Below are 24,699 nucleotides of genomic sequence, written 5' to 3'. Positions count from 1 at the left end.
ATGTTCTGTGGAATATTATTTAGCCTTAATTAAAAAAGAAGGAAATTCTGACACATGCTATAACATGGATGAACCTTGAGGACATTATGCTAAGTGAAATAAGCCAGTCACGAAAAGACTTATATGAGGTACGTAGTCAAATTCATAGAGATGGGAAGTAGAATAGAGGTTGCCAGGGCCACAGGGGAGGAGGGAATGAAGAGTTATTGTTTAATAGGTATGTTTCAGTCTTGAAAGATGAAAGGAATTCCAAGATGGATGGTGGTGACAGTTGAACAACAATATAAATGTACTTAACACCACTTAAATTACATTTAAAAAATGGTTAAGATGGTAAATTTTATTGTTATGTGTGTTATCATAATTAAACATTTTTTAAGTCTCTGGGGCCAACTCAGCCCCTCAACTGCATCCTCATAAGCATCCCTCTCCCTGTCCTCACAGCACCTATGTCCCTGGTATTCTAGGACTGACCTCCAAGTCAATCTCCTCCCTGCATGAAGAAGACAATTAAACCAGTGGTGTGGATGAGATCTTAAAAGTTCTCCAGTGAAGACAATCCCAGAGACTGAGCCTGGTAACTCTTTCAATTGGTAACAATCCTTTGTGTCAGGATTTCTTGCCTTTTACTTCTTAATTAAAAACCTTTTTAAAAACTCATTTCCTCTTCTGCCTTATGAGGGCACAAAGAACATCCGGTGACTATATCCCGTGGGAGAAGTCTTCTATAGACCTAAATACCATTATTAAATCACCTTGCTACTGTGAAGACATGGAGCAACCTGCTCTCAACATTTTCTAACCTAAAACTGAGGCCACATTTTCTCTGTGGAATCGAGCTTTGGATCCTCAACTGTGCTTTTGTCTGTGTGTTTGGGTGAACCCCAAATCATTCTTAAGGAGCGCTTTGACCCTGCCCAGGCATATCCATGGCAGGCCTCCAAATGAGTAGGGTGGCCTTCAGTTCAGGCCCATGTCCTTGTCAGTCTCCTCAGGGTTCTCTAAGAATATGCCAATACATACCCCAGCTTGGCTAAGTCACAGGGCATATAACTCTGTCCTTTACCAGCTACATGGAACAGGTCTACCCCAGGCACTTGGCTGGGAATAAAAATGCCAAGCTCACTGTCACTACTGAAAGCTTGGCTGTGAGAAACATATTTTGGGAGATTATCCCTCCCTCTAGGATTAAGCTAAACCCCCAGGAGCTGCAAGCAGGACCACCTTGTTTCGCCCAGCCTCCTTCTGTGCAGTGACTTTCCTGTGCTAACACTTGGCTGGGCGCCCTGGCCCACATCACAGGCACTATATAAGAAAAAGCCCGTGAGGCTTTGTAGTTGTTGTAGAGGTACAGTTGATGGTGGGCTGTTGACACCACCAGGAACGTGAGAAGGTCAGTCAGGGAACACTGCTATCAGGACTCAAAACCAGCAATACCGTACATCTGGTTTATTTTTAGCTCACAGACTCTAAATTATATCACTGATGATTTTCCATTTTGCTTTTGCTGCTGGAAAACTCAGCAAAATTTGGGGCCTACTTCTAGAACACTGTTCAATAGACTTTCTGTGATGACGGAAATTTTCTGTATATGTATAGTAGCCACCTGAATGCTTGAAATGTATATAGTGAATTTTCAATTTTATTTAATTTTAATTAACTTAAGTTTTAAATTTAAATGGCCACATGTGGCTAGTGGCTACCAATTGTATAGTACAGCTTTAGACAGCATACAGAAAATGACGTGCATTTTGGATGTCATACTTGGTTTTCCTTACTTTCTTATTAATATTTTTCTTCTACTTCAAATCTCTTCAGCATGTAATGATTTTTACTAATCTTATGTGGTATATATCTTTGTCGGCAATCTTAAATCTTGTTTTAAACATATGAAATCTATTTGCAAATACAAAAAAGAGAAAAAGATATTATGCCCATATTCCCTACACTTTTGACTAGGTACTTCTGTCCCCCTTTCAAGCAATATAGAGTAATTAATATGTTTGTTTCAGGGCAGGAAGTCCCAAGAGTGGGGAGGAGAGGCCTTCTTTCTGTTTTCATCTCTGTTCTGTTTCTTCATCTGGATTCTGCTAATGCAAATGTTCAATTTTTGAAAATTCACTGAGCTGTATATTTATGATGTGTGTATTTTTTTGTAGGTATATAATTTATATTAGTTTAGTTCTAGGAGATGTGAAAAAATTCACGAACACAGACCTTGATTCCAGAAAGCTTAGTATCATCAGCCATTAATGCAAATTTCTAAGATGCATTTTTCGGGGGGATCTCAGACAACTCCTAATGCTGGCAACTCCCCGCAAACCCACCTCCTGCCTATTCCCCTGAACCCAGCAATGCCAAGAAAAAAGGAAAGATAAGTTTCAGGAGGAGGAAGGCTTTCTCTTCATCTTATCAGAGCTTAGTAAAAAACATTTCCAAATTCTTACGAAAGGCTGAGTAGCTCTCAGAAAAAGCCTCTCAGCTTTTCTCCTGAAAAGGAATTAAATGGGGGGAAGAGGCCTCTGAAATGTGGAATGTTAAGTGAATGGGACAGGAGAAGGAAATAAAATGCAACCTATATTTCGAGAAGTAATTAAAAACTACCCAACAAAGATTTTTCTTCAATGTATAACTCCACCCAACTGAACAAAATAATTTATATTAAAATTTATAGTTGAAAATGGAACTTGGGAAAACATATACTGCTAAAGAAAATGTGGAAAAAAATGAACTCTCTCAACTTCATCCCTCCCCCATGACCTAAATATCTTGATTTTGCTAAAGGCTGAAACATAAATTTTTACTTTTAAAAGTAACTTAAAGAGGTGAGCAGGTGTATATATCATGCTAGAGCAGAAGGTTGCTTTCTGCAGTGCTGAAGTAACTAACCCATTCAAATGGCCATGATCAAAATTTATGAGAGGGCTATTAGTCATTTCTGCTCACGTTAATTTAACTCCTTGACATATTACTATTTTGAACAAAGACCTGCATTTCTGAGGCCTAAGATACCAATCTTTTTTCTTATCCTTTTCACACTTTGATGCTGTAACTTCAAAATCCTGCACCTGTACAGATTTTATAACCATTTATGTGTGGATCTTCTTTGAAATATTCTTTCAATGGTTCTTTTGAGCAGAGTCCAGGCCCAGCTTTCACACTTTGTTCTTTCACTTACGTTATTATAGGGATCAAGAGCAAAAAGGAAGAAGTCCCTTCAGAAACAATTACATTCATTTTTAGTATAAATAAAACCTTCCATTAACTTTTTTATTCAACTGCATTATATTTTGCATAAAGAACTGGCAGTCTTCAAACACAGAAGAAAATTTTTTTCTCACTTTTCAAAAAGGATTATAGAGCAAAGCGAGCTAGCTTTTAGTTCACTGAATAATAAAGCGATATTATTTACTTATCTGTATAGTTCAACGAGAAATCTGAAAATTATCTAGTTCCTATAAATAGAAAGGTGACCTTTCTGACTTAAGCAATGTGGCCTGGCTGTAGTTTTAACCCATATCTGACATGTGCCAAGATTTCAGTTCATTTTGTGATAACGTAGATTACAGTCCTGATGTTTAATGCCCAAACCAACCAAAACGGAAACTTAACCTGTGATACAAGTAACTACAGTCAGCACCCTTCAAGACAATGGCCCTTAATTTGCTATCAACTTTCTCCTTTCAGGTAGTCAAAAGCGAAAACTGAGCTGGCAGAGACTTTTCAGTAAAACAAAGTCCTATATCCCTCAAACTGATGTGCATGTTAATTCAAGAAAGCCTGGGTTTAGAAAGCATTTATCAGGTAAGGCCAGGGGGAGGACATTCAGAAATCTGTGTGCTGAATTTTGAATCCTAGAGTGTGATTTATGATCTTGAAAGAGTGTTGGACAAGTGCTGGAAGGATAGAAGGAGAAAGGCGTTAACCATGGCAGGAACAGGGTAGTCTACTGCATCCATTTCCTTAAAAAATATTCACTCATCCCTTCCCAAGCTTAATGAAACCAGAAACTCCACAGGTATCACTTACTTCTTAAAATGTTTATGAGAAAGTCATTTTTCAAGTGGTCACTGAATTTTAACAACCTATTGCCCAGTGGAGGACGTGTGGAAGGGTGGAAGTGGCATCAGAGTGAAGAAGAGAACAGACATCTTCTCTCTTGACTGCAATATACTTTACTATTTCCATATTTTACTATTTTCACGGGTTTTCCCTAAGTTCCTTTATGGGAGTGAAGAATACATTGACAAAAACTCTCTAAGTGAGTCAGGAAATAGATTCAGGAATCTTTAATAAGTACCCCCCATACAAGCTCATCAGAAATCCCCAGGAGCCACGAGCATTTAGTGGGTGCACAGACACAGGTGGGTGAGGAGGCAGGGTGGACTGGCAGCTGCCTGAGGTACATGGCAATGATGGTAAAGTGAAAAGAACCATGGAAGAGCCTCCATGCCTCCTCTTTTGTTTCGGTAGAGTATAGACACCCTGACTTAGTCTAAGGGCAGACAGGGGGACCCCTCGTTTTCTTAACTCATTGTTCTACTAACTAGGGTTTATGGCAGAGCCCACCCACTTGTTTCTTGGTCCCCGCAAACAGACAAGGAGACAGACGCAGTCAGACCTCCCCCAGGGTACCTGCAGAAGGATCTTGTTCCCGTCGTGGTCCTCTGTCTGCCAGCGTCCCTCACTGATGGGGCTGCAGGGGTTGGGCAGGAGCGGCACTAGCTCGCCGATGTCCTTGACTCGGAACTCCAGCACCGAGGAGTCAGTGGGGACCGGGTTCTGGTCACAGGGCAGTCTTTTCAGGGAGAACTGGATGTCCACATCCAGGTTGGAGAAAATGGGGAAGATGCAGAAGTCCGTTTTCCTCTGGCTGGGGCTCCGCCTGAGGATGAGCTCGTAGAACTTGAGGATGTCGGCGTAGTTGTCGTGGCGGCAGTAGATGGTGAAGCGCACGATTTCCCTGCCGTAGTGCACAGGCCGGATGGCCCACAGCGGCGTCCCGGGGGCCAGCGTGAAGAAGTCCTGGCTGCAAGGCAGGTAGGGCAGGAACCTGCTGGGCACGCGCTCTGTATGGTGGTGGCGCCAGGGTGGCCGCTGCAGCGTGCGGTGCAGCTGCAGGATCTGCTCCTCGCCATACTCCTCCTGCAGGAAGAGGACCACCGCCAGGGCCGGCTGCGCCACCTTTGGGGGCTTTCTGCGCCGCCGGGAAGCCCTCCTTTCAGAGACCAGGAACAAGTGGAGGTCTGGGTGGATCCAAGCCAAGACCTTGTCGATGGCCTCCTGCAGGGGCTGGGATTCCCCTGGGTCTGCGATTATGTGGATGCTGACCAGGAAAGGGTCCTGCGCCTCCTCCAAGGAAAGCTCACCTGGGAGCACAAAAACGAAAAAGTCCCCAAATTGTGACTATGTCATTCAGGTGACCTGTAACAACATGCAAAGCCTTGGCAGGAAGACAAACTAAATTCTAACTGATTGCCTCCCTGATCCCAAGTTCATGTGCAAAATCTATTGTTCCAGTACTGTAGCAGCCAAAAACTAAAGAACTGTCGCTAAGAGTGGTTCCCAACCTGGCAGTGTTAGGAAAATTCTGGTTCTGTGCTTCATCGGGTTGAGTATACTTTCTATTAGGCAGCAGAAAGTCAAGTCTCCATTGATCTGGAAGGGATAACAGGCCCATTAGGTAAGATGCTGTAGCATTAAGTGTACACCATTTAGTATTTCCTGAAGTAACTACAGTGCCTTACTGAGCAAATGTTCCCTATACCTTTGTACTCCTCTGGTTTGCTTATTTCATTGGTTTTTTTGGTTCATTCATTTAACAAACATTTATGGAATCTTTTCTTCATGACCTAGGCTAGGTGCTATGCTAGGCACTTACTCTAATTGACAGATCAAGTGCTGGCTGTTGAGACATTCTGCCAACAGTGTCCTGATGATGGGTGGCCTAATCACGGTCATCTTGCTGCTGGAATACAGGGAAGAATAATTGGAACAAGAACAGTGTTCCTGCTGTTGGAGCTTACGGGGGCTATGGTTAGGGGTGGGAGATGCAAGGTGGGACCATTACTGCCTGTGTAATGCTATCTTTTAGGACTCTGCTCAGGCCATGTCCACTCAGAAGCCCATACATCCTAGATGGGTCAGTTACTCTGTATCCTCTGGCAAAACGTCTGGAAGCATCAAGTTCCAAGTGTGAAGTTGACTGTTTAACCTGGAAACACTTTTCTACGGAGTGAACAGTTTGCTGGCCACACTGACATACTTCTAATTCAGAAATATTCAGCATATCGTATGAGATAACTTGACAAACGTCTTGCTCTTTTAAAAGATGGCTCTATTTGCCATCTATATTTAAGCTTTATGACTCATCCAAGGGCAATCAAGAGATCTGTAAGTCTATTGTGACTTGGGGGTCTAGAGTCATCTAGAATCCAGATCTGTCTTCACACACGAGCCTCATAATGTCTACTAGGGTGTTAGGCATAGGGCAACCATGCAATCAGTCATGTTTGAGAAGTGTGATGTGCTTTCAGGAACCATAATCTTAAGTCAGTTCACAGGATGAAAGTAATTTTTTTTTGTTGTTGTAGGTAAACCAGACATTCTAAGTGGACTTATGGGTATATTCCGTCATATGCAACTGTAATAACATAGTTTTAATTTTGTTGGATCAAAACCTATCTGAATTTTCGTCCCAACTCTGACTTTTAGATATCTCACTTGGGAATAGTTAGTTTAATTTGTTGTTGCCTTTTCTTTTTCTCATTTATTCATTCATTTACACATTCCTTTAGCAAGCCATATGTACTAGGCATTGGGAAGACAAGAAAGCTGGTACGATTGACTACTACAGGAGTCTGTTTACATAGACTCTGGGGTGAATAGTGTACCCTGAGACTTGTGCACTGCCCAGCCACAGGCAGTAGCCCTCTGAAGAACCATAAGCCACAAATGAGAATCATAAGCCACTTCAAGATTTAGTTGGGAAACAAAGACATAAAAAATTAAAATTCAACCTGATATGTGCCTATAGGAAATACAATAGACTATCTTAGGCAAGGGTTGGATCCTAAAGCCACCATAAAAGAAAAAGTACCTATAGACAATATTATCACTGAAAGTCTCTTAAATTTCTAATACTGTATGGAAGGCATTGACTTACAAGAAGACAACACAGTCAGATAGATGTCTCTTTGATTGAATACCCAGTGAAACAACAGGTTTGCTTCGTGGCTGTTAAAAAAGAATAGTCTTGTATTATTAAACACTATTCCCCCTTACTCTTTTCACTCTACAAGAGGATTCTGAGAGCTTGAGGGGCTTCTGGAACCAAAGGATGACAAAGGCAACAGCAGCGTTAAATCTCAGTGCTCCATGATCACAGAGTGGAATTATTTAAATCCTGCCCACCCCGCCGCTCTGACCCCACTTTGGCTGAGCATGTATTCCCCAATTTGTATGAGTTAAATATGAGCATGATACAATTCTCATTTACTACCACATGACAAAGGAAGGAGCAACTTTTTCTCCAGAGGGTTTCTGAGGAGGCTTTCTGGAGGAGGTGCCAAGTGAATAGGTCTTGAAAGGTAAACAACATCTCACTTATAATAACCACCATGTGGGGTAGATGACAGTGGGAAGAGGGAAGACTGTTTATGAAGGCACAGAACTGTGCAAAAAACAAGCACATTTGGAAGGGGGTGGTGAGTAATTCTGAAACATCACAACAGATACAGCCGGAAAAAATGTATTGGAACCAAGCTGCACAGGACTTTAGCTCAATTTGGTACTGATAAGAGACAATGGAAAGTTTTAACAAAGAGATGTTAGCATCAAGTCAGGGGGAGGTTAACCAAGGACAAAGTCAGAAGTTAGAAGATGAGTGGAGAGTCTAGACGAGACATAACAAGTCAGTGCAGGAGATGGCATTATTGGCCCTAGTTCTTTATCCTGCCCTAGCTCTTTGCTCTCTGCCATATGACTTGGTTACTCCTACTAAGTGGGTGAAGTGTGTTTGGCTACTCTTTGACTTTGGGTTAGACCGTAAGCCTAGCTAGGCCAGTAGAAAGAAACAAGGGTGACATGTTTGTCAGCCTGACTTCTTGTGCTTCTGACATTTCCATGAGAAGAGCATGCTCAGGTTAGCTCACTGCTGCCAGAAAGGAGGATGAGAGATAATGGAGCAGAGCCACCCTAGGCAAGCTCGCCTACATCGGCCAACCTCAGACCTCCAATGGCACATGGTACAAGCCACCTAGCTAGTTTGGTCTAGATCAGCTGACCCAAGACACATAGAAAATAATAAATGACTGTTTTGTAAGCCACCATTTGGGGATGGTTGTTATAGAGCAATATTATAGATTCAGGCAGTCAGTGGGTATATGGAAGAGACATATATTAAGACGCTATTTAGTGGTACATGTGACAGGACTTGGAACCCACAGGCCTGGTGGGGAGCAGGAAAAGCAGGAGAGGAGTGCACTTTGCTGTTTCCAGCTTGAGCACTGGCCTGATGTTGATGCTTAACAGAGCTAGGAAACAGAGGAAGAAGGGGAAAGGTAGAAGTTCCATTCTGGCTATGTTGGCCTGAGATGCCCAGATGACTTCCAGGATAGATGTCCTGCTGGCACTGGACCTGTGTGTTGCTGAGGTAATGGGCTGAATAAGGATGGGCCAGTTACTTTTAGACTATATTCTTGCTTTTATGCAGTTATCTCATTAGTGTGTGGCCCCACTTATGGGGGAATTCATCACAATGGCTTAAAAAGCAATCCGAATTCGTGGATTATTCTGGTCCTTTTCTTCTCTTGCTCTTTCTGCACACCTGGCTATTTTCTGTCTCACTGAACATTAGCACCATTATCAAAAGTGCAATAGAAACAAAAGTAGTGAAAATGCAAACCAATGAAATTTTCTGCCAGTCAGTAACTCTAGTAAAGATAGGAGAAGATACCACAATCACCTAAAATGCATATTTCACTTTTCCATGGTGACTTGATCTCCTGACAGTGGAGACATGTGACTTTGCTAAAATATTAATGAATGCCCAATATAAATGGAAGGGGGCAGAAAGGCTTTGAAACAATTTGGGGATAAAATTTACTTGAGAAAATTAGAGATGATTTCTGTGAGGAGAAAAAAGGACACATGTTACATAAAGAGTGTTTGGGAAAAGAAGTCGTCGGAGCAGTCAGGCAGCTCTGCTTCGATCCTGCACTACACTCAGGGCGTGCATATGGCCATGAACCTGGGGTGACAACATTAGCTAACACTCGTATGACATTCACTACTGTAGGTGGGCTGGCACTTTCCTGGTGTTCTACATGTATGAACCATTTAATCTTCACAACAACCCTGAAGGAGGGGGTGCTATAATTATCCCCATGTTAGAGAGCAGGAGATTGAGGCACAAAGAGGTGAGGTCACCTGCCCATGTCACCCAGTATCTGACTTTGTGGCACAGTCACACCACAGCTCTGAAGAGAGGTATGCTCACGCTCTCTTCTGTATTTGTTTCACAGCAGAATGAGAGCTGCTGTGACTCTCCAGCCATCTCCGGCCACAATGCTACTACTTTACCTCTCTCTACTGCTCTCCTGCCTCCTTCTGCCTCGCTGGCTTCTCAGCCACCAGCCAATAGCTTCATGTCTTGGACACCCATTTACACCTCTTTCTTCTGGCCCTGGGTTTCTGAGGAAGAATAACCCATAAACCACCTCACCAATGGCACATATCCAGGTCTTTACATCTGAGCACTGCCGCAGAGAGCAGCTGAAACAGGCCAGCACTGTAGGTGGGTGCAACAGTGAAAGGAAAGCAGAAGAGTGAGTGACAGAGAAAGTCTGCGGATGCGTAAGCAGCCCGGCTGTGAAGAAACCTGGGGTAAGGTAGCTTCCGAGTCTCCAGACAGAGTTGTCAGGGTGCTCAGCATTGGGCCACCTCTATCAGCCTCACAAAGGTTTCCCAGGGAGCAGTTACAAAGGCCACTCTGAGTCTGCATGGATGAGTGAATGAATATTCACAGCTTTGCCAAAGGGCAAGATGCCCAGTAGGAGCAGGGGGGTGGGGCTGAAGGGCACTGGACCAAGCAGCAGCTCAAGCACCAGCTTGCCTGGGCAGCTCTGGGTACACACAATTGACCGACTCTAGAGCTCTCTCCCTCTGCACTGTAAGAACCAGGGACAGGTCAGTGGCTAAAGTCTTGCCCTCAAAAGAGGAAGGAGAATGAGTGGCAGCATTAGTATGCTCCAGCCATCGCCAGCATGTGCCCACTGCACATAAGCCTAACATAAACAGGCTCAAAGAGCCACAGTATACAGCGCCTAACTGTCATCGGGGGGGCTAGGGTTACACATCCCCCAAGGAAAAACTGCGTCTGTGGAGCTAGACAGGAAACCAAGTATTTGAGGGGTAGGAGAGAAAATGTGAATAATTAATTGTCACGAAAAGCCTCCCTGGAGAAGCAAAGACGCCACAACTATGGGATATGCTCTGCCTTTATCATATCTGTTACATGTCTTCTCAAAGGCCCTCAGAGAGCACCTGTTCATCTGGGGCAAAGCACAGCCCCAAAACAGACTGGGTGACGGACACCCTCCCCCGCAAGGCTGGTTAGCGGAAAGGAGCTACCCACACAATAGTAACAAAGCTTTCAAATTAGTTTGTGCTTCCCAAGAGGACAAGGAAGAGTCTTTCCTATGTGATTATACACTATTAGATTTCCCTTCCATAATGTGAAACAAAAAACAGCCTTGGGTAAGTACACACAAGTTCAGGCCTTCTGCGAGGTGGAAAGTGTACTATCAATCTGAGTAGTTTTTACATTTTTCTCCAATATTTCACCTCCCCTGTACATCCCCCCTGCCACCTTTTTTTTGGTCTCTTAACAGAAAATAATTTAGACAATAATAACCATGTATTAAGCTCTTTATATTTGCCAGACACTGTCTTAAAAGCTTTACATGTAGGTGTATTGTCCCCATTTTGCAGGTGAAATGTCATCTGTCTTGCTAAAGGTCATTCAGGGTCTCTGTGCTCCTCACCATGTGCTTTCTTGTCTCTCAAGTCAATCCTCCTTAGAATCATCCCGTGGGTTTCTTGACCAGAACCTCAGTTTCCTTGCTTGGACTCTGAAACTGTGGCTTAGCTCCTGCAGGCAATATAGATGGGAGATTCTACTGTGAATGGACTGACCATTATTCCTGGGCAGTTCCTGGCCATCCCTGACCTGCACAGACATCCTAAGTTTGAGTCTGGTGAAGGAGAGGAAGGAGACTGAGGTCCTTCTGCCTGGTGATGTGTTGATGCTGGAAGCCCCTAAGCTATCTTAATGCTGCTGGCACCGGGACCCCTTGCTGCCATTCTCTGCATCCCAGGGTTTCACACTAGCCTTGCCTGCACTGTCTCCATCTGTCCAGTGCCTGCCAGACTGGCCCGCCTCCAAGAACTGGCACACTGGTATGTCTCCAAAGCACTTCCTTTCCAGCAATAGGTAAATATAATTGAAGGTCCAGATCTCTCATTCCAAAGCTCAAATACCTCTTTATAGAATTTTTGGGCAATGATTGATGTCACTGTCATTTTAGCCACAATTTATCATGGACAATTTGCAATCATTTATTTAATCGAGGGATGTTTATTGAGAACCTATTATGTACTGGCCACTGTAAGATACAGTGGTGAATAAAAGAATTTCTGCCTTCCTAAAACATATAATCTAATGGGGGAGATAGACAATAAACTAACAAATATGTAAGATGAAGTCAAGTAGCTAAATGTAAGAGACACTTCACTGAACAAACCCATGTTCAATGAAGGTATAATAAGAGGTATTCACGGCAGCAGCCATAACCATTTACCATCAGCTGAATAAATCACCAAGCAGCATTCCAGTGCCATAAGAACTGCTAGCGCCTCAGTGCCCCTAAGTCCCCAGGAGGCTAACAGTCTGAATAAAGTCACCTCTAGCTGCTACAAGCTGCTTGGTTTAGAGAATTTGGCCCTAGAGCCTGGCTTGAGATCTTCCAATCTCATATGCATGACTCTAAGAAACTCCTTAGAGGTTAAATAAATTCCTCATTTGCATTTCTAAAGCCCCACTCTGTGGCAATGAACAGTTCAGGGGGCTTAGATACTTGGCCCGTCAGCCAGACCCACCTGATCCAGTGGCAGTAAACCCACATGAGATGGTGGGTCAGGTATGCAACAAGACACATGCAGGGCACAGGTTGATGCAGTGAAGAACGATTAGGTCAGAAAACGAGAGGGAAAAAGAGGCCTCAGAATGACAATGAAATCAAAACCCATTGCATCTACGAAGTGCCCTAGGAGAGCCAGCTGCCCCATGAAGATGCCTGGTCTTCCCAGAATGCCTGAAATAAATGCTCTCTGAAAGAGCTCCTAAATTCCTTCCCCTAAGAGTCTATTCATCTGCAATGTAATGAATAATCTGCTTTCCTCTCTTTTTGTGCAGTTTTTTTAAAGCCAGTTCCTTGAACCTTTGAACTAATGAAAAAATTGAAGCAATCCCCTTTGCCCCTGCCAATACTTAGGATAAAATCTCAGACTTTCTCAATTTTTAGCGATTTTATAATTTTGACAAGGCCTTTGGTTGGCCTACAACTTTGAGCTGTGAAAGTAGCAAGGCTGGTCCCAGTGCCAGCCCCAAACTGAAGTTGAAATTAGATGCAGAGTTGGGAATAGTGGGAATCTAGTGTTGGCAATGAGGTGACATGCAGAGTTTTTAACATAAGGAAGCTTAACTGTGTTCATCATGTAGATAATAAGGTTCTCCTCTCTCAGCTCAAATTCACAGAATTTTCCCGTAATTGAGGAATGGAATATAGCCTGAAACAGTTAGGCCTGAACCTATATATTCATTTGACAACGGAGAAGAATGCAGAATCTTTCTGATCCTTTGGCCCCTCTCTCAAGCTTTTGTCAGAAGTGCCGCTTTTCTATAACTGTGTTACTGGATGGCTCTCTCAATTTTCATCACTGTTATGGAAACGATATCAGGAATCTGGATGTTCTTGAGCTCATTCTGAAACCAGGACGCTATTAAGAAAGAAATAATATAGAAAGTAAGCAGACACTTCAGATCCGTTGCATTTTTTTTCCATGTGGAAATGAGACATCCATTTTACTTAAAATGTGTTTCTGATCTTCATTCTGAAACAAACCTCTGGGTGGGAAGAGGAGGGGTGTGGAAGCAAAGGCCAGAGACTAACCGGAGAGTAGTGACAAAGACACTGTACATTCCGACACAGCTTGGCCTGAATTCTGGAAGAGCACCAGGAGGTTGATACGTAATTAGTCTGAGAAGGTATAAATGCAGGGAGAAACACTTAAACATACCTAGTATAGTTATCTGAGTGCTTAGGACTATCATGACTTTGGAAGTTTATGAGATGGTAATAGGTCTGACACACACCAATGTCCAATGCTTAAAAATATACTAAGACCCTTTGTGTATCAAAGCTAAAGGATTCAAAATGAAGTATCTCATATGTTACATAGAATCCTTTCTTCTACTCAGTAATTTCCATTCTTTCTAAACTACATTGTCTTGTCATTTTTATCAGTAGCAAAGCATCCTGAGACAGCCAGGACTTCAGTAAAATTCTGTAGATCTGGGGACGAGGCAGCAGGGCTTGCCAAAGACAGGATTAGAATATACATTTTGTTTTTAAGAAGTAAAGTACATTTATCAAAACAAAACAGACAAAAGAGGAGGATATTAATCCAAACCTATCCCAAGGACTTATTCATCAAGGAACTCTATGTAGACTTTTCAGTCTTACACTAGAGCTAGCTGGAGAAATCCTCACAATTATAGTAATTAAGATTTATTTTACAAAGGGATTTATTCTGGCAAGATGTAGAGAAATCACATGAACAATGATTAGCTATTACAACTGTTCTAGGAGAAAGCACTACATGCATACTTATAAAACATATCCTGAATGTGAAATAGAAAAATCACTGATGAAATCTGGCACTGGCTTTGTTCATGATCAAACTAGCAATGGGGCCTGTGGACTCATTTTTTGGGATCGGGGGGAGGCTAAAATTCAATGAAATATTCAAATGCTTTGCCAGTTTGAATATGACACAAGTTGCTGATCTTGTTTCCACATTTCCTTAGAATATATGTACCTTGAAGCCTATATGAAGAACAAGTTTACTGAACATGATGAGAAAATTAAAAGCAGGTAAGGCATGTAGGCCAGCCCCCTCCTTTTACAGGTGAGGTCAGGTGACTTGCCCATGTTGAGCACTTAGTCAGTAGCAGGTCTAGAAAGAGAATGAACATCTCTGAACTCCCAATTTGGGGCTCTCCCCTTTGCACCTCAGCTGCCCCTGGCTCTGAAGTGCCCACTCCTGCTAACAGCCCCAAGGGCTGCTAAGCAGGAAACATGGTCCCTTCCAGAGCTCACGACCTAGCTGAAGAAGCAAAATGTTCACTTGTGAATAATATAAGAAAAACATAAATGGGAGATGGTAAGTTCTAAATGATGCATTGGATGAATTTCAGAGATAATAACCAAAGTTTACCTTTCCCACAATTTCCTTATTGCCTATGGCCCTCCACATAGAGTCTGCATTGTTCATTGCTTCAGGGAGGGTGGGAGCAGATAGACCCATTCGTCAAGTTACTAAATTTATATATATCTTTTCAAATCATGGTGAAGGAAACAGTCTTGAAGGGCAAAGCTCTCTAATGGAAGGCCTGGGTTTTGAAAACAGAAAAGGATTTCTGAGCCAGGAAAGGCCAAAAACCTAGAACAGAGGGTTCACCCCACAAACTGGGATGCAGAACAACGTGTGATGCTGCAAGGGTGGCTTTTCCAGCTCAGAAGACGTCGAGTTTCGGCTTCTGGTGAAAGGAAGACTGGAAGGGACCTGACCAAAGTCTGGACACCAGAAGATTTCTGAGAAAGGATCATGTACCGAACTTCCCATGGGTTGAGCCCTGCAGTGGTGGAATCCCCCAGCAGAGCAGACCTGTGCCTTCACTTGGCAGGGTGTGAGGGTGGCAGCTCAAGAATGAAGTTCAGCTCAATTATTGAGAAATACATCAGTCTATTTTTATTCCTGAGCATGTGACTGAAAATTCATAGGAAGTTCTTAGATTTCAACAGATAGTAGAAAGTGTTATAATCTAATTGATGGTGAACCCTTAAGCATGTCATCTCATAGAAAGACCTCCAACTCTGAGTCTAGGCAAACAATGCTCAAGCCTGAGGCAATGAAATGTTAAATATAGAATGACAGAGGAAATATTTCTCACAACTGTTCTTAGTACAAATAAGGAAAAAAACCTATAAAGGCAGATATCAAATGGTGACTACTGTTTTTTTCTGGATAGTAGGATTCTGAGTTTTATTCTTTTTACTAATTTGTATTTTCTTATTTTTCTATAATGACTATGTATTATTTTTTATTCTTTTTACTAATTTGTATTTTCTTATTTTTCTATAATGACTATGTATTATTTGGATAATAATAATTATTTAAAATTAAGAAAAGCACCAGGCATATCAGGGGGATGTACAGTGGTAACTATGCACTTCTGTTCGCTCCCTTAGGCAGGGGTGGGGGCGTCCTGATAACCCTGGTAGACCAGACGTCCCTAAAGTGTCATTTCAGCTTCTCAGGGGAAATGTGGTATGAGAAATTTGCCTTCATTTTTTTCATATCCTGGATAGAAATCAACATTCTCTACATAGTTGAAACCTCACAATTAAAACTTATTTTGAAGCCAGAAGGACTACACCATATTTTATTTAGAAGCGGATGTCAGTAGAACAAAGCATCAGAGGAGTTGTCTGTGTGGTATAGTGTCCTCAGCCTTTGATTTCCTGATGTGTATCTTTGGTTATTGCTTTTTGCTTATCAACTGTCAAACAGTAATATTGTCTAGTTTTTCAGGTTCCTATGTGGAAGGTTCTGAATATACAGACCTCATACTATCAATTAACAGTCTAAGCACGGTCACGCTTCCAGCCTCAGTAGTTTCATTTACCTGAGAGGTTTCATTTGCTACTTTCATGATCTTATAGATAAGACTGCCACGTGCTTCTTAAAAAAGCTCCAGATACCTATGTTGAGCTTGCCTAATAAATGACAAATCCTATGTTTTAAAATAAACCATTCTTAGAAGATGAACACATTTTTCTTCTTTTAATTTATCAATAAAATAATTTAAATATTTATCAAATGTAACATTTTCTCCTCTAGACATTATGCAAATCTAATGGTAAATTTCATTATGCCATTAGAAGTTAGACTCTCAGAGTAGGGAATCTGGACACACCACATTTACCAGGGATGATTTAAGAGCAATCTTGCTTACTGGGGAGACAGGCTCGATCGGCACTCCTCAAACCCGCAGCACAAGCAGCTCGCCTGACCTGGAAGGTCTCAGCTCGGCCAGGATACGGCATTTCGAACAAGTGCCAGGGCGATGCTGATGCAGTGCTTCTTATACCACTCCGAGTGGCAAGTTTTCCAGTTTGGTGATTTTTATGTGTTCTGCTGAGCCAAAAATGTCTTCTCCAGGTAACTGACAAAACATGGAGGGAGCAGATACCCCGACTTGTGCCAGCTGGCATTCCGTGGTTCTCAGGCTGTGACTAACCCCTTACCTGAGTGGCTACAAGACCCAGGCCTGTCAAAAAGGACACTCCCAGGACTGTAGTGTTTTTATGAGTGTCCCTACAAGCTACACACTAAGTGGCTCCAGCACATAGAATAAGGTCCAGAAACATAAATCTCAGACCTGAAGCCATACCTGCTCCAGAAAGCTTCCATGCTTGGAGACATGGGAAGAGCCATTGGCAGCAGGGCCCTCTCTCCATAGTCAGGGCAAGCTGGAGTGAGGCCAGTGCATTCCGAGGAGCAGAGCAGCAGTTTTAAGGGTTCTTTCCCACACGGCTAAGGAGCAGCAGCTAGAGGTGTACCAGATGCCCCATGCCGGGGAAAACGAAAGGTACTGGTGAGTAAAAGCTTTAATCCTACAGTCATGTTGGAAGGCAGAGCCACAGAGGAGGACAAACCAGACAAGGAAATCAGATTGATCCATCCACTCGCTCAACATCTTGGCAGTTTATGATTGGTCTCTGTAGCTATGACCACATATCGAGGGCCACGTTACCAGTGACACCACCGTCCAACACAAGGCCACTCGTGGAGACTGATTCCAGCTGTGCAACAGCTCACCATGAACCTCCTCTGGGAACAGCTCTGCGAGTAAATGTGACTGTTGTGCCAGAACATGGTCTTCAACATGATAAAAATGGAAGTAGTTCTTATGTGAGGTTCATTAGTGAGAAGTTGCACACTCAAGTGCTCTTGGCTCTGCAGTGTGGTAGAGTAGAATTCAAAATCCCGATTTTCCTCCATTTGGAAATAAATATACTATTTCCCCGATGCTTCGATTTTGCTTTATGTCAACTGTTGGGTTTACAATAGTATATCAAACAACATCATTAGTATTACTAATAAGCCCTTTGGAAACTGAGGAAGTAGAAAATGAAAGTAGTGATGGCCTTGAACTGATATAAGGTAGGTTGGTCCCTGAAAACTATGTCACCATCCAGAACTAACTTTATCTAAAAGGCTATATTCTAATCTGCGAACTCCATGCTAATCACTAAATTAAGCATGTTCAATACCTAAAATTGTTCTTCATAGGACTAATGAATAGATTTGAGATTGCCTAGATCTTATTGAATAAGACTCTGAAAGAATATTTGCTCTGAAAATCATAATGGGGAAAGTATTGTACACAGAAGAAAAAAATGAAAAACTGAAATGTACAAATGGATCAAAGTTAAATTGGTTACTACCACCTCTTCCAAAATTCTGATCTTCTTTTTTGGTAACATGATAAAAAACTGGCGCCAAAATGAATAAAATATGTCAATAAGTTATTATCTCCTCTAATAAAAACAGAAAAAAATAATATTTCATTATTCTAAGTCTGAATTTAGCGCTTGGATATGAAGACACAGATTATATACATTCAAATACTCCCCAACAGTGATGAGTTCTATAGTATTCAATCATATCTTCTCAATGCGTTGCTTTTAAAGCTCCTTACATTTGTTATTAATTAAATCGCAATGGGCTTATCTTTTCCTCCATGCTGAGAAGAGGCACAGATATGGCCAGAGACAAAATCAAAGCATATTTTTCTTCAGTATCCTGAAACTGCAAGGAAATGATGAAACTACTGAGAAATGAAAGGGAAAAGACAGCATTTATGTAGAAAGATACACCTGTGAGAAAAGGATGCCTCATGAAGCAATGAGACGTCCTCTCAGACAGTGAGCAGAACTGGTTAAGTCCCCATGGTGGCTCTGACCAGCTACAGTGCCATGCAGTTAACCAAGACACCGACTTTCCTATTTGAAAAACACCTGTGATCACCTGATCCTTTTTCCTTGAGATGAGAGTACATCCAGGGGCTCGCAGCAGCAGTTGGGCCTAGATGGGGCAGGTCACAGACCCCAGGAAAACTGATGGGACAGCACTCCATTGGACCTGTGGACTTCGGAAGCTCAGGGCCAGAAGGAAGCATGTGGGCAGGAAATGAGGAAGCTACCAGAGTCGCTGGAAGGATGGAGCAGGAAGCTAAGAAAAAAACTCTAGGGAAAAAACAAAAGGGCAGGAATCTGAAGTCTGAGAGGGATGAAGAAGATTCAGGGGCTCCCATCCGCCCATGATGTGTGTCTTTTATGGCATGGCTTGGTTCATGCTTCTGGATTCAAATCAGCAGAACACACTGTTCATGGCAATTTCTCCACAATTTCAGACTAGGAGAATTCTCAGGGCATTGCCAAGGGCCTCTGTCACGTCAACTGATCTTTTACCGTTTGTGCTTTGAAAAGTATGATGGGGCACAAAACTGCAAGGCATTTCTGATATCCCCAGCAGTTCACAAGGGCCAGGGAGGGTCAATGACTACACCTGATATTTGAGAAAGAATAATTTTAGGGCATAAATTAGGAGGGCGAATAGAGAACAGTTTCAAATAGAACTCGTTCATTCTTTGGCTACTTCTTACTGGCATTATCCTGGGGCTAGAAATCCTCGAGAAATTTATACAGTTCTAAAAATACCATTTAAAAACTCCCTGCATCTTCTGAGAGTAGTTCTCCAAGTATAATTATAATTTTTATTTGAATGGAAAGTCAATCATACATGATGGAAGTTTCATTAGCATTATGTGGCACAGTTGATTTTTCCATCCTGGCATAATTATTGTTTTTCTTTTACCTTGTTAATAAAATTTCCCCTTTTTATTTAACTCACTTAAGAATGCAAATTGTAGATAGTGGCTTGATGATCTTCTTACCAGGATTCCAGAAAAACAACCTAAAATTCTGAGAGTTTAAATTATTGTCTTCCTTGGGAAGTATTATGACTTATTGAGATCTCCTGAGTGCTAACAGTGTTTGGCTCTGCAGAAAGCATAAAGAAAGCCTGTCTGCCCTGTCAATCTGGAAAGACAAATGGATCAATTGCAACTAGAAAAAATTCACTCACACAAAACCAAGCCATCCATTAAAGAAGTCTGCTCAGCCACTCCCCCAAGAGTTGGAAGTGACATCCATTGGACACAGTGGAGATGCAATTCCGTGATCCATAAGGTGGGGGAAAAACAGGGCCCAGCAACACACGTGCCCTGCCCAGTCCCATACTTTGTCCATTTTTTTGAGGCGAGGGGGATTAAAAAGCATTGACTGCCCCTCACCACAATGTCTCTACCGCCACCAACTTACAGGCAGCTCACAGTACAGAAGCTCAGGTTGATTCTGCAGATTGATGCTACAGGCTACCAGAGAGAATGCTCATCTTCCAAACTCTATTTGGGGACAAAGAAAAAAGGTACAGATTCCTCAATTCTTCACTCCTTCCCTCCTCTCCTCCATTTTTCCTTCTTCTCTTCTCTGTTTAGAGGAATTTCTAGGATATTTATATCATAGCATCCTAGAGCTTCTGGAAAGGTCCTTAGAGGCCATCCAGCTCAACATCTCCTTCACAGATGAGGAAAGCGATGCTAAGAGAGGGTAACTGACTTGAGGGTATACCGCTCAGTCATGGTGGACCCAGGACTACGGCCTAGGACAACTAAGTCTTGTACTTTTGCTGATGACCTCTCTTCTTTTCCCATCAGGCGCAAGCAGCATGAGGAAGCAACCCCTGCATTCCGAGGGAAAAGATGACTAAACAGTTACTGCTGTTCTTGGAGAAAGCTTTCCTGATCATTGTGGTAAGGAGAAAAACCAACTGTGGATAAACAGACTCTAACCCTAGCTCACCCCAAGGAAGCATTTATGTCCTTGTGAATGCAGGAACAAACAGGGAAAGGAGCATCACATGAATGTTGAGTAAGAACCATTCACAGACAGGAAAATTCATTTCGTAACAGTGAATGGTTAGAACCAGTGCTCGAATCCCTATCAGGACCTGGGAATCATTCCGAAACAAGCCATTGAGCGGAGAGAGGCTGACAGGGCAATGGAATGACAATGAGATGCAGGAGCTGCTCCCAGGATCAACAAGTGGGAAAGACCTGCGACAGTCAGACCTCTGGGCCCTGCTGGTCACACGTGGGCACTGGCACCAAGTCAGTTGTGAAGGGAGAGTGATCCTGGAAGTGAATCATTCAGAGTAGATAGTAAACACATTACCTTTCACTCTATTCAGTCCTCTGAGTATGATTATATAGTTTGTGGGGACATACTATTTTTAAATTTTCTTGGGAAATTCTTTTTTTTTTTTAAATTGCTGTGCCATTGAACTTATGTTTTAAAGCAGTGGTCCCCAACCTTTTTGGCACCAGGGACCAGTGCTCCTATGAGATTCTAATATCTGATGATCTGAGGTGGAGCTGAGGCGGTGATGCTAGCGCTGGGGAACAGCTGCGAATACAGATGAAGCTTTGCTTGCCCACTGCTCACCTACTGCGGTGTGGTCCAGGTCCTAACAGGTCATGGACCCCTAGTGGTCCGTGGCCCAGAGGCTGGGGACCACTGTTTTAAAGGATAGATTTAAAACTCTAGACTTAAATTTTCCTTTTCCTTTTCAGAAAGGGTCCACGCTGTTACCTTTCACTGACTGCTTAAGGGGCCTTTTCCTGAGTATGAGTGTGGCCAGGATTCATGTTTCTGGCAGGGAGGAAAGGCAGGCCAGGCAAAATACCAGGCAAAGACAGCCAGGGGCCCACCAGGATCCACTCACCCCTTCTTCCTGCCCAGAACAAGGATGTGATGGCTATGGTGGAGGCAGCCATTTTGTGACTCTGAGGCAACCCTGAGGCTGGAAGCCAAAACTGAGAATGGTGCAGCAGAGTTATTGAAAGAGTTTCTACACCGCACCTACACTCTCTCCTCTGGGTGTTTCTTTTTTAATGTCAAAGGAAAACAAACCCCTACTTGTTCAAGTCATTGTTTTTCCTATATTATTTGTAAGCAAATATATTTCCTAACTGAAATATGAAATACATATACATACATACACATCCTCACTCATTAAGCAGCCCCAACACTAAATGGTGAGACAGGAATCACCAAATATTTAAAGAGAAAATAAAGAGCAGTAAAAAACTATTGATCCCAGCTACACTAAGAGAAATTCCAATTCAGAGATTGCAATTAAAATAATGGAGAGGAAAACATCCCAAACCAAATTACTGGTTTCTCTGACAAGAGAGGTGCTTTGTTGTGACCCAGAGGGCTGATTAGGGAGCTACAAATTGAGCAAAGGCTTGGGGCAAGTATTTTATAAAAATAATTCTTTAAAAAATATAGCCTCTGGGCAAAACCGGAATGAAAATGGTGGCACAGAGAGAGAGTTCAAGAGAGCTTGCTCTGATTTTAGGAATGCAAAAGCTTCAGGGAATGAATGCAAATCACTGGAGCATTATTCTCATTATTACTAATGGTTCTTAATAACGAAGGGGCAATGCTGAGTCTCCAGTTGGCTGAAATGAGCAGAAGATGCTCCTTGCAGTTATACTAATAACTAAATATAGTTTGACACTAAATTACAATTTCAGATTTACAGCTTTCTGCACTGTCTCTTATTGCAAGGGAAAACTAAGCCAGAACATCAGTAAACAGAATAATCCAATTAAATGTCTTTCCAATTGGGAACTACTTTGAACTGAGAGTTTAACAGGATAGTGAGATAGTGAATACTGAAGTGTTTTGTCCTAACTCAAAACATCAGGAATTTATTATAAGAATTTTTTGTTATTTTAAAATAAATGTTTGAATGGCTTTGGTCATTTATACAGTGATCTTAATCACTATAAATTGTTCGTAGATGTAAAGCCTGTTTCCCATAAATGGATTTACTTGTAATTTAATATTTAATGTAGAGGCACTTTTTTCTATGCTCAGAGTATGTTTATAAACATATTCCCAATCTTTTTTTTTTAACCATGTACAGTAATTATCTATGACATCTGCCTGCAGACACAGAAATACAAGGGAGGAAGTTTGCCCAACAGATGAGCTGAGGCCACCCCACAGATCCAACGAAAGTGCTCTGAGCTGTTAGCCTTCGGGCAGCAGGTATTTGATAAGTATTTGTTGAATGAATGAGTTACCTCAAATTCTTCAGAGAAGGTGTTTTAGAAGCATTTTGTACTAATAAAGCTAGTTCCTCCAGGCTGAGTGTCCACAGGGAAAAGCCCCATTTCCAGAGATAGAAGATCTGTCTCAGATTCTTTGGCAAGTATACCTTCAGTGAGTCTTACCATTAAAGCATGGGTCACATAGATGGCTTTCTCTACATGCATAGATGAGAATGACCCCTGGGGGACTGTGAAGACAATGCTAAAGGACATTTAAACCATACTTACTGCTAGTGGAAGACAAGTGGCTGTAGTCAGACCTGAAACACAAAATCTTAGTATTAGTAGGATTAGGCATTATTTTTCTTTGTCCAAATAATTTCTTCGCTAGAATTTTAAAGTCAATGGTACGTAATATTTAACTAGCAAAGAAATGCTATAAATAAAAAAATACAGTGCTGAGTATTGTTTGTGCAAATAAAGTTATGTCTGAACTTGAAAGCAAAACTTTAAAGGTACTTTAGAAATCAGGGGTCCTTAGTATGAGCTCTATGACTCTCTCACATGGGAGACCAGATGGGTACTGAACCATTTAAATTTGCTCGCAAATATTTGAATGGATGCTTATTTTTCTGGGGAGATGCTCGAAGTTTTCAACAGATTCTCAAAAAGGGTCATGACTTCCCTCAAAGTTAAACTACTGCAAATGACTACCCTTCAAATGTTATCACCACAGCACAGGCAAATGTCTCTGTGCAGAGGAGTGGTGTACCCTGGGGAGAGCGCGGGGACCCTGGCTGTGAGGGCTTCCACATTCAGGGTCTGGTCAACCATCAGGAAACACAAAGGCACAATGATGCCTGACTGAGAAATCTTGCTGAACAGTAGAGTAACAGGATGTGGGCTGTGAGCAGGAAAGGGAAAAGGCAGGGTTAGGGCCAGGGTGAAATTAGCCATCAGTTTCTATGCTAAGAAATCAGCTGCTGGCATTTGGTCTCTGCGCGGATGGGCGTCTGGCCAAGGATATGCCTGCTTAATCTCTACTAAGCTTCTGTCATACTGGTGTGGCTCCTAAACCTTCCCTCTCTAGCAACGTATTTGGTATAGAAGCTATTAGTTTTCTCCCCCCAAGTGTCCCAAAGTCATTCACTGTAGGAATTAATCTCTCAGGTATGTAGGCCAAGGTGGTAGTTAGGGGACATAGTTATGCAAATAAAGTGGTTAATTATATTTAATTTTGTAGATTCTAACTTCTTTTATTAACTTAGTCTCATAGTGCCTTTCTTGAATCATCTAATTTTTACTCCACTGAGTTTCTCATCACATTAAAAAAGTATAATATATGCGAAACTTTAAAAAAACATAAAAAGCATGCCTCTTACTAGTTAAAGTAATCTCTCACACAAAAATATGCACTGATTTATTGTTAGAGAAAGAAAATGGAAGAAAAACAGCATGTGGTCTCTTTTCAAATGAAATATTTCAGCAGTCATAGAATCACTGAATTTTAAAACTGGAAAGAATAACAACTACTACCATTTGCATATCCCTTTATATATTACCAACTGCATCTGCCTAGATCTAATCCAATTTTTTACATTTTTGATTAGGAAACTAAAGTGATACTATTCGTAAAGAGACAAGGAGGAGAGTAATGATAAGGACTTGAACTATGTGTGCAGGGTGGTGGCAAGGAAGAAGTTAAAATGTAGAACGAATTGGCTAGGGCAAGATGACAGGCTGGCTCAGGGAAATGAACGAGAAAGGACAGTCAAGAATCAGTAACATTCTGAAACCCAGGATTTGTAACCCCGGTGTTGGTGCACTCCATGTTTTCTGGAATCAGGCAGGACACAAATAAACTTTAGGACAGTACTTAGAAATGTGACTCTACATAAATGCAATGAATGCTCGACAAACATCCACCACGGTATATGCAACAGCAAAACAATTCCATTACAATATGATCATCTTAAGATGGTCAGACTGAGAGAAATTTTATGACAATTCAAATAAAATGTTCAATAAGAATGTGCGATGGGGCTATTTATCTTATTATTAACAATTTGTCAGTATTTTCAGCTAGGATTTTCCAAATACTCCTG

At 41.9% G+C, this 24,699-nt stretch overlaps 1 protein-coding gene across 1 annotated transcript in view; it reads right to left on the bottom strand.

Annotated features, from left to right (window-relative positions):
• FAM124A (family with sequence similarity 124 member A) overlaps nucleotides 1–24,699 on the bottom strand; it is a 75,705-nt gene that overhangs the window by 40,188 nt on the left and 10,818 nt on the right. The window contains exons 2-3 of the mRNA XM_011370332.2: nucleotides 22,883–22,914; nucleotides 4,636–5,369 (exon numbers count right to left, since the gene is read on the bottom strand). Of these exons, the coding sequence (XP_011368634.1) occupies nucleotides 4,636–5,369; nucleotides 22,883–22,914 (766 nt within the window). The remainder of the gene's footprint in view (nucleotides 1–4,635; nucleotides 5,370–22,882; nucleotides 22,915–24,699) is intronic.

This window comes from Pteropus vampyrus, unplaced genomic scaffold (genome assembly GCF_000151845.1).
Source record: "Pteropus vampyrus isolate Shadow unplaced genomic scaffold, Pvam_2.0 Scaffold167, whole genome shotgun sequence".
Classification (NCBI taxonomy): domain Eukaryota; kingdom Metazoa; phylum Chordata; class Mammalia; order Chiroptera; family Pteropodidae; genus Pteropus; species Pteropus vampyrus.
Note: the sequence above shows the minus strand (reverse complement) of the source record. Positions and strands in the feature narration are given on the sequence as shown.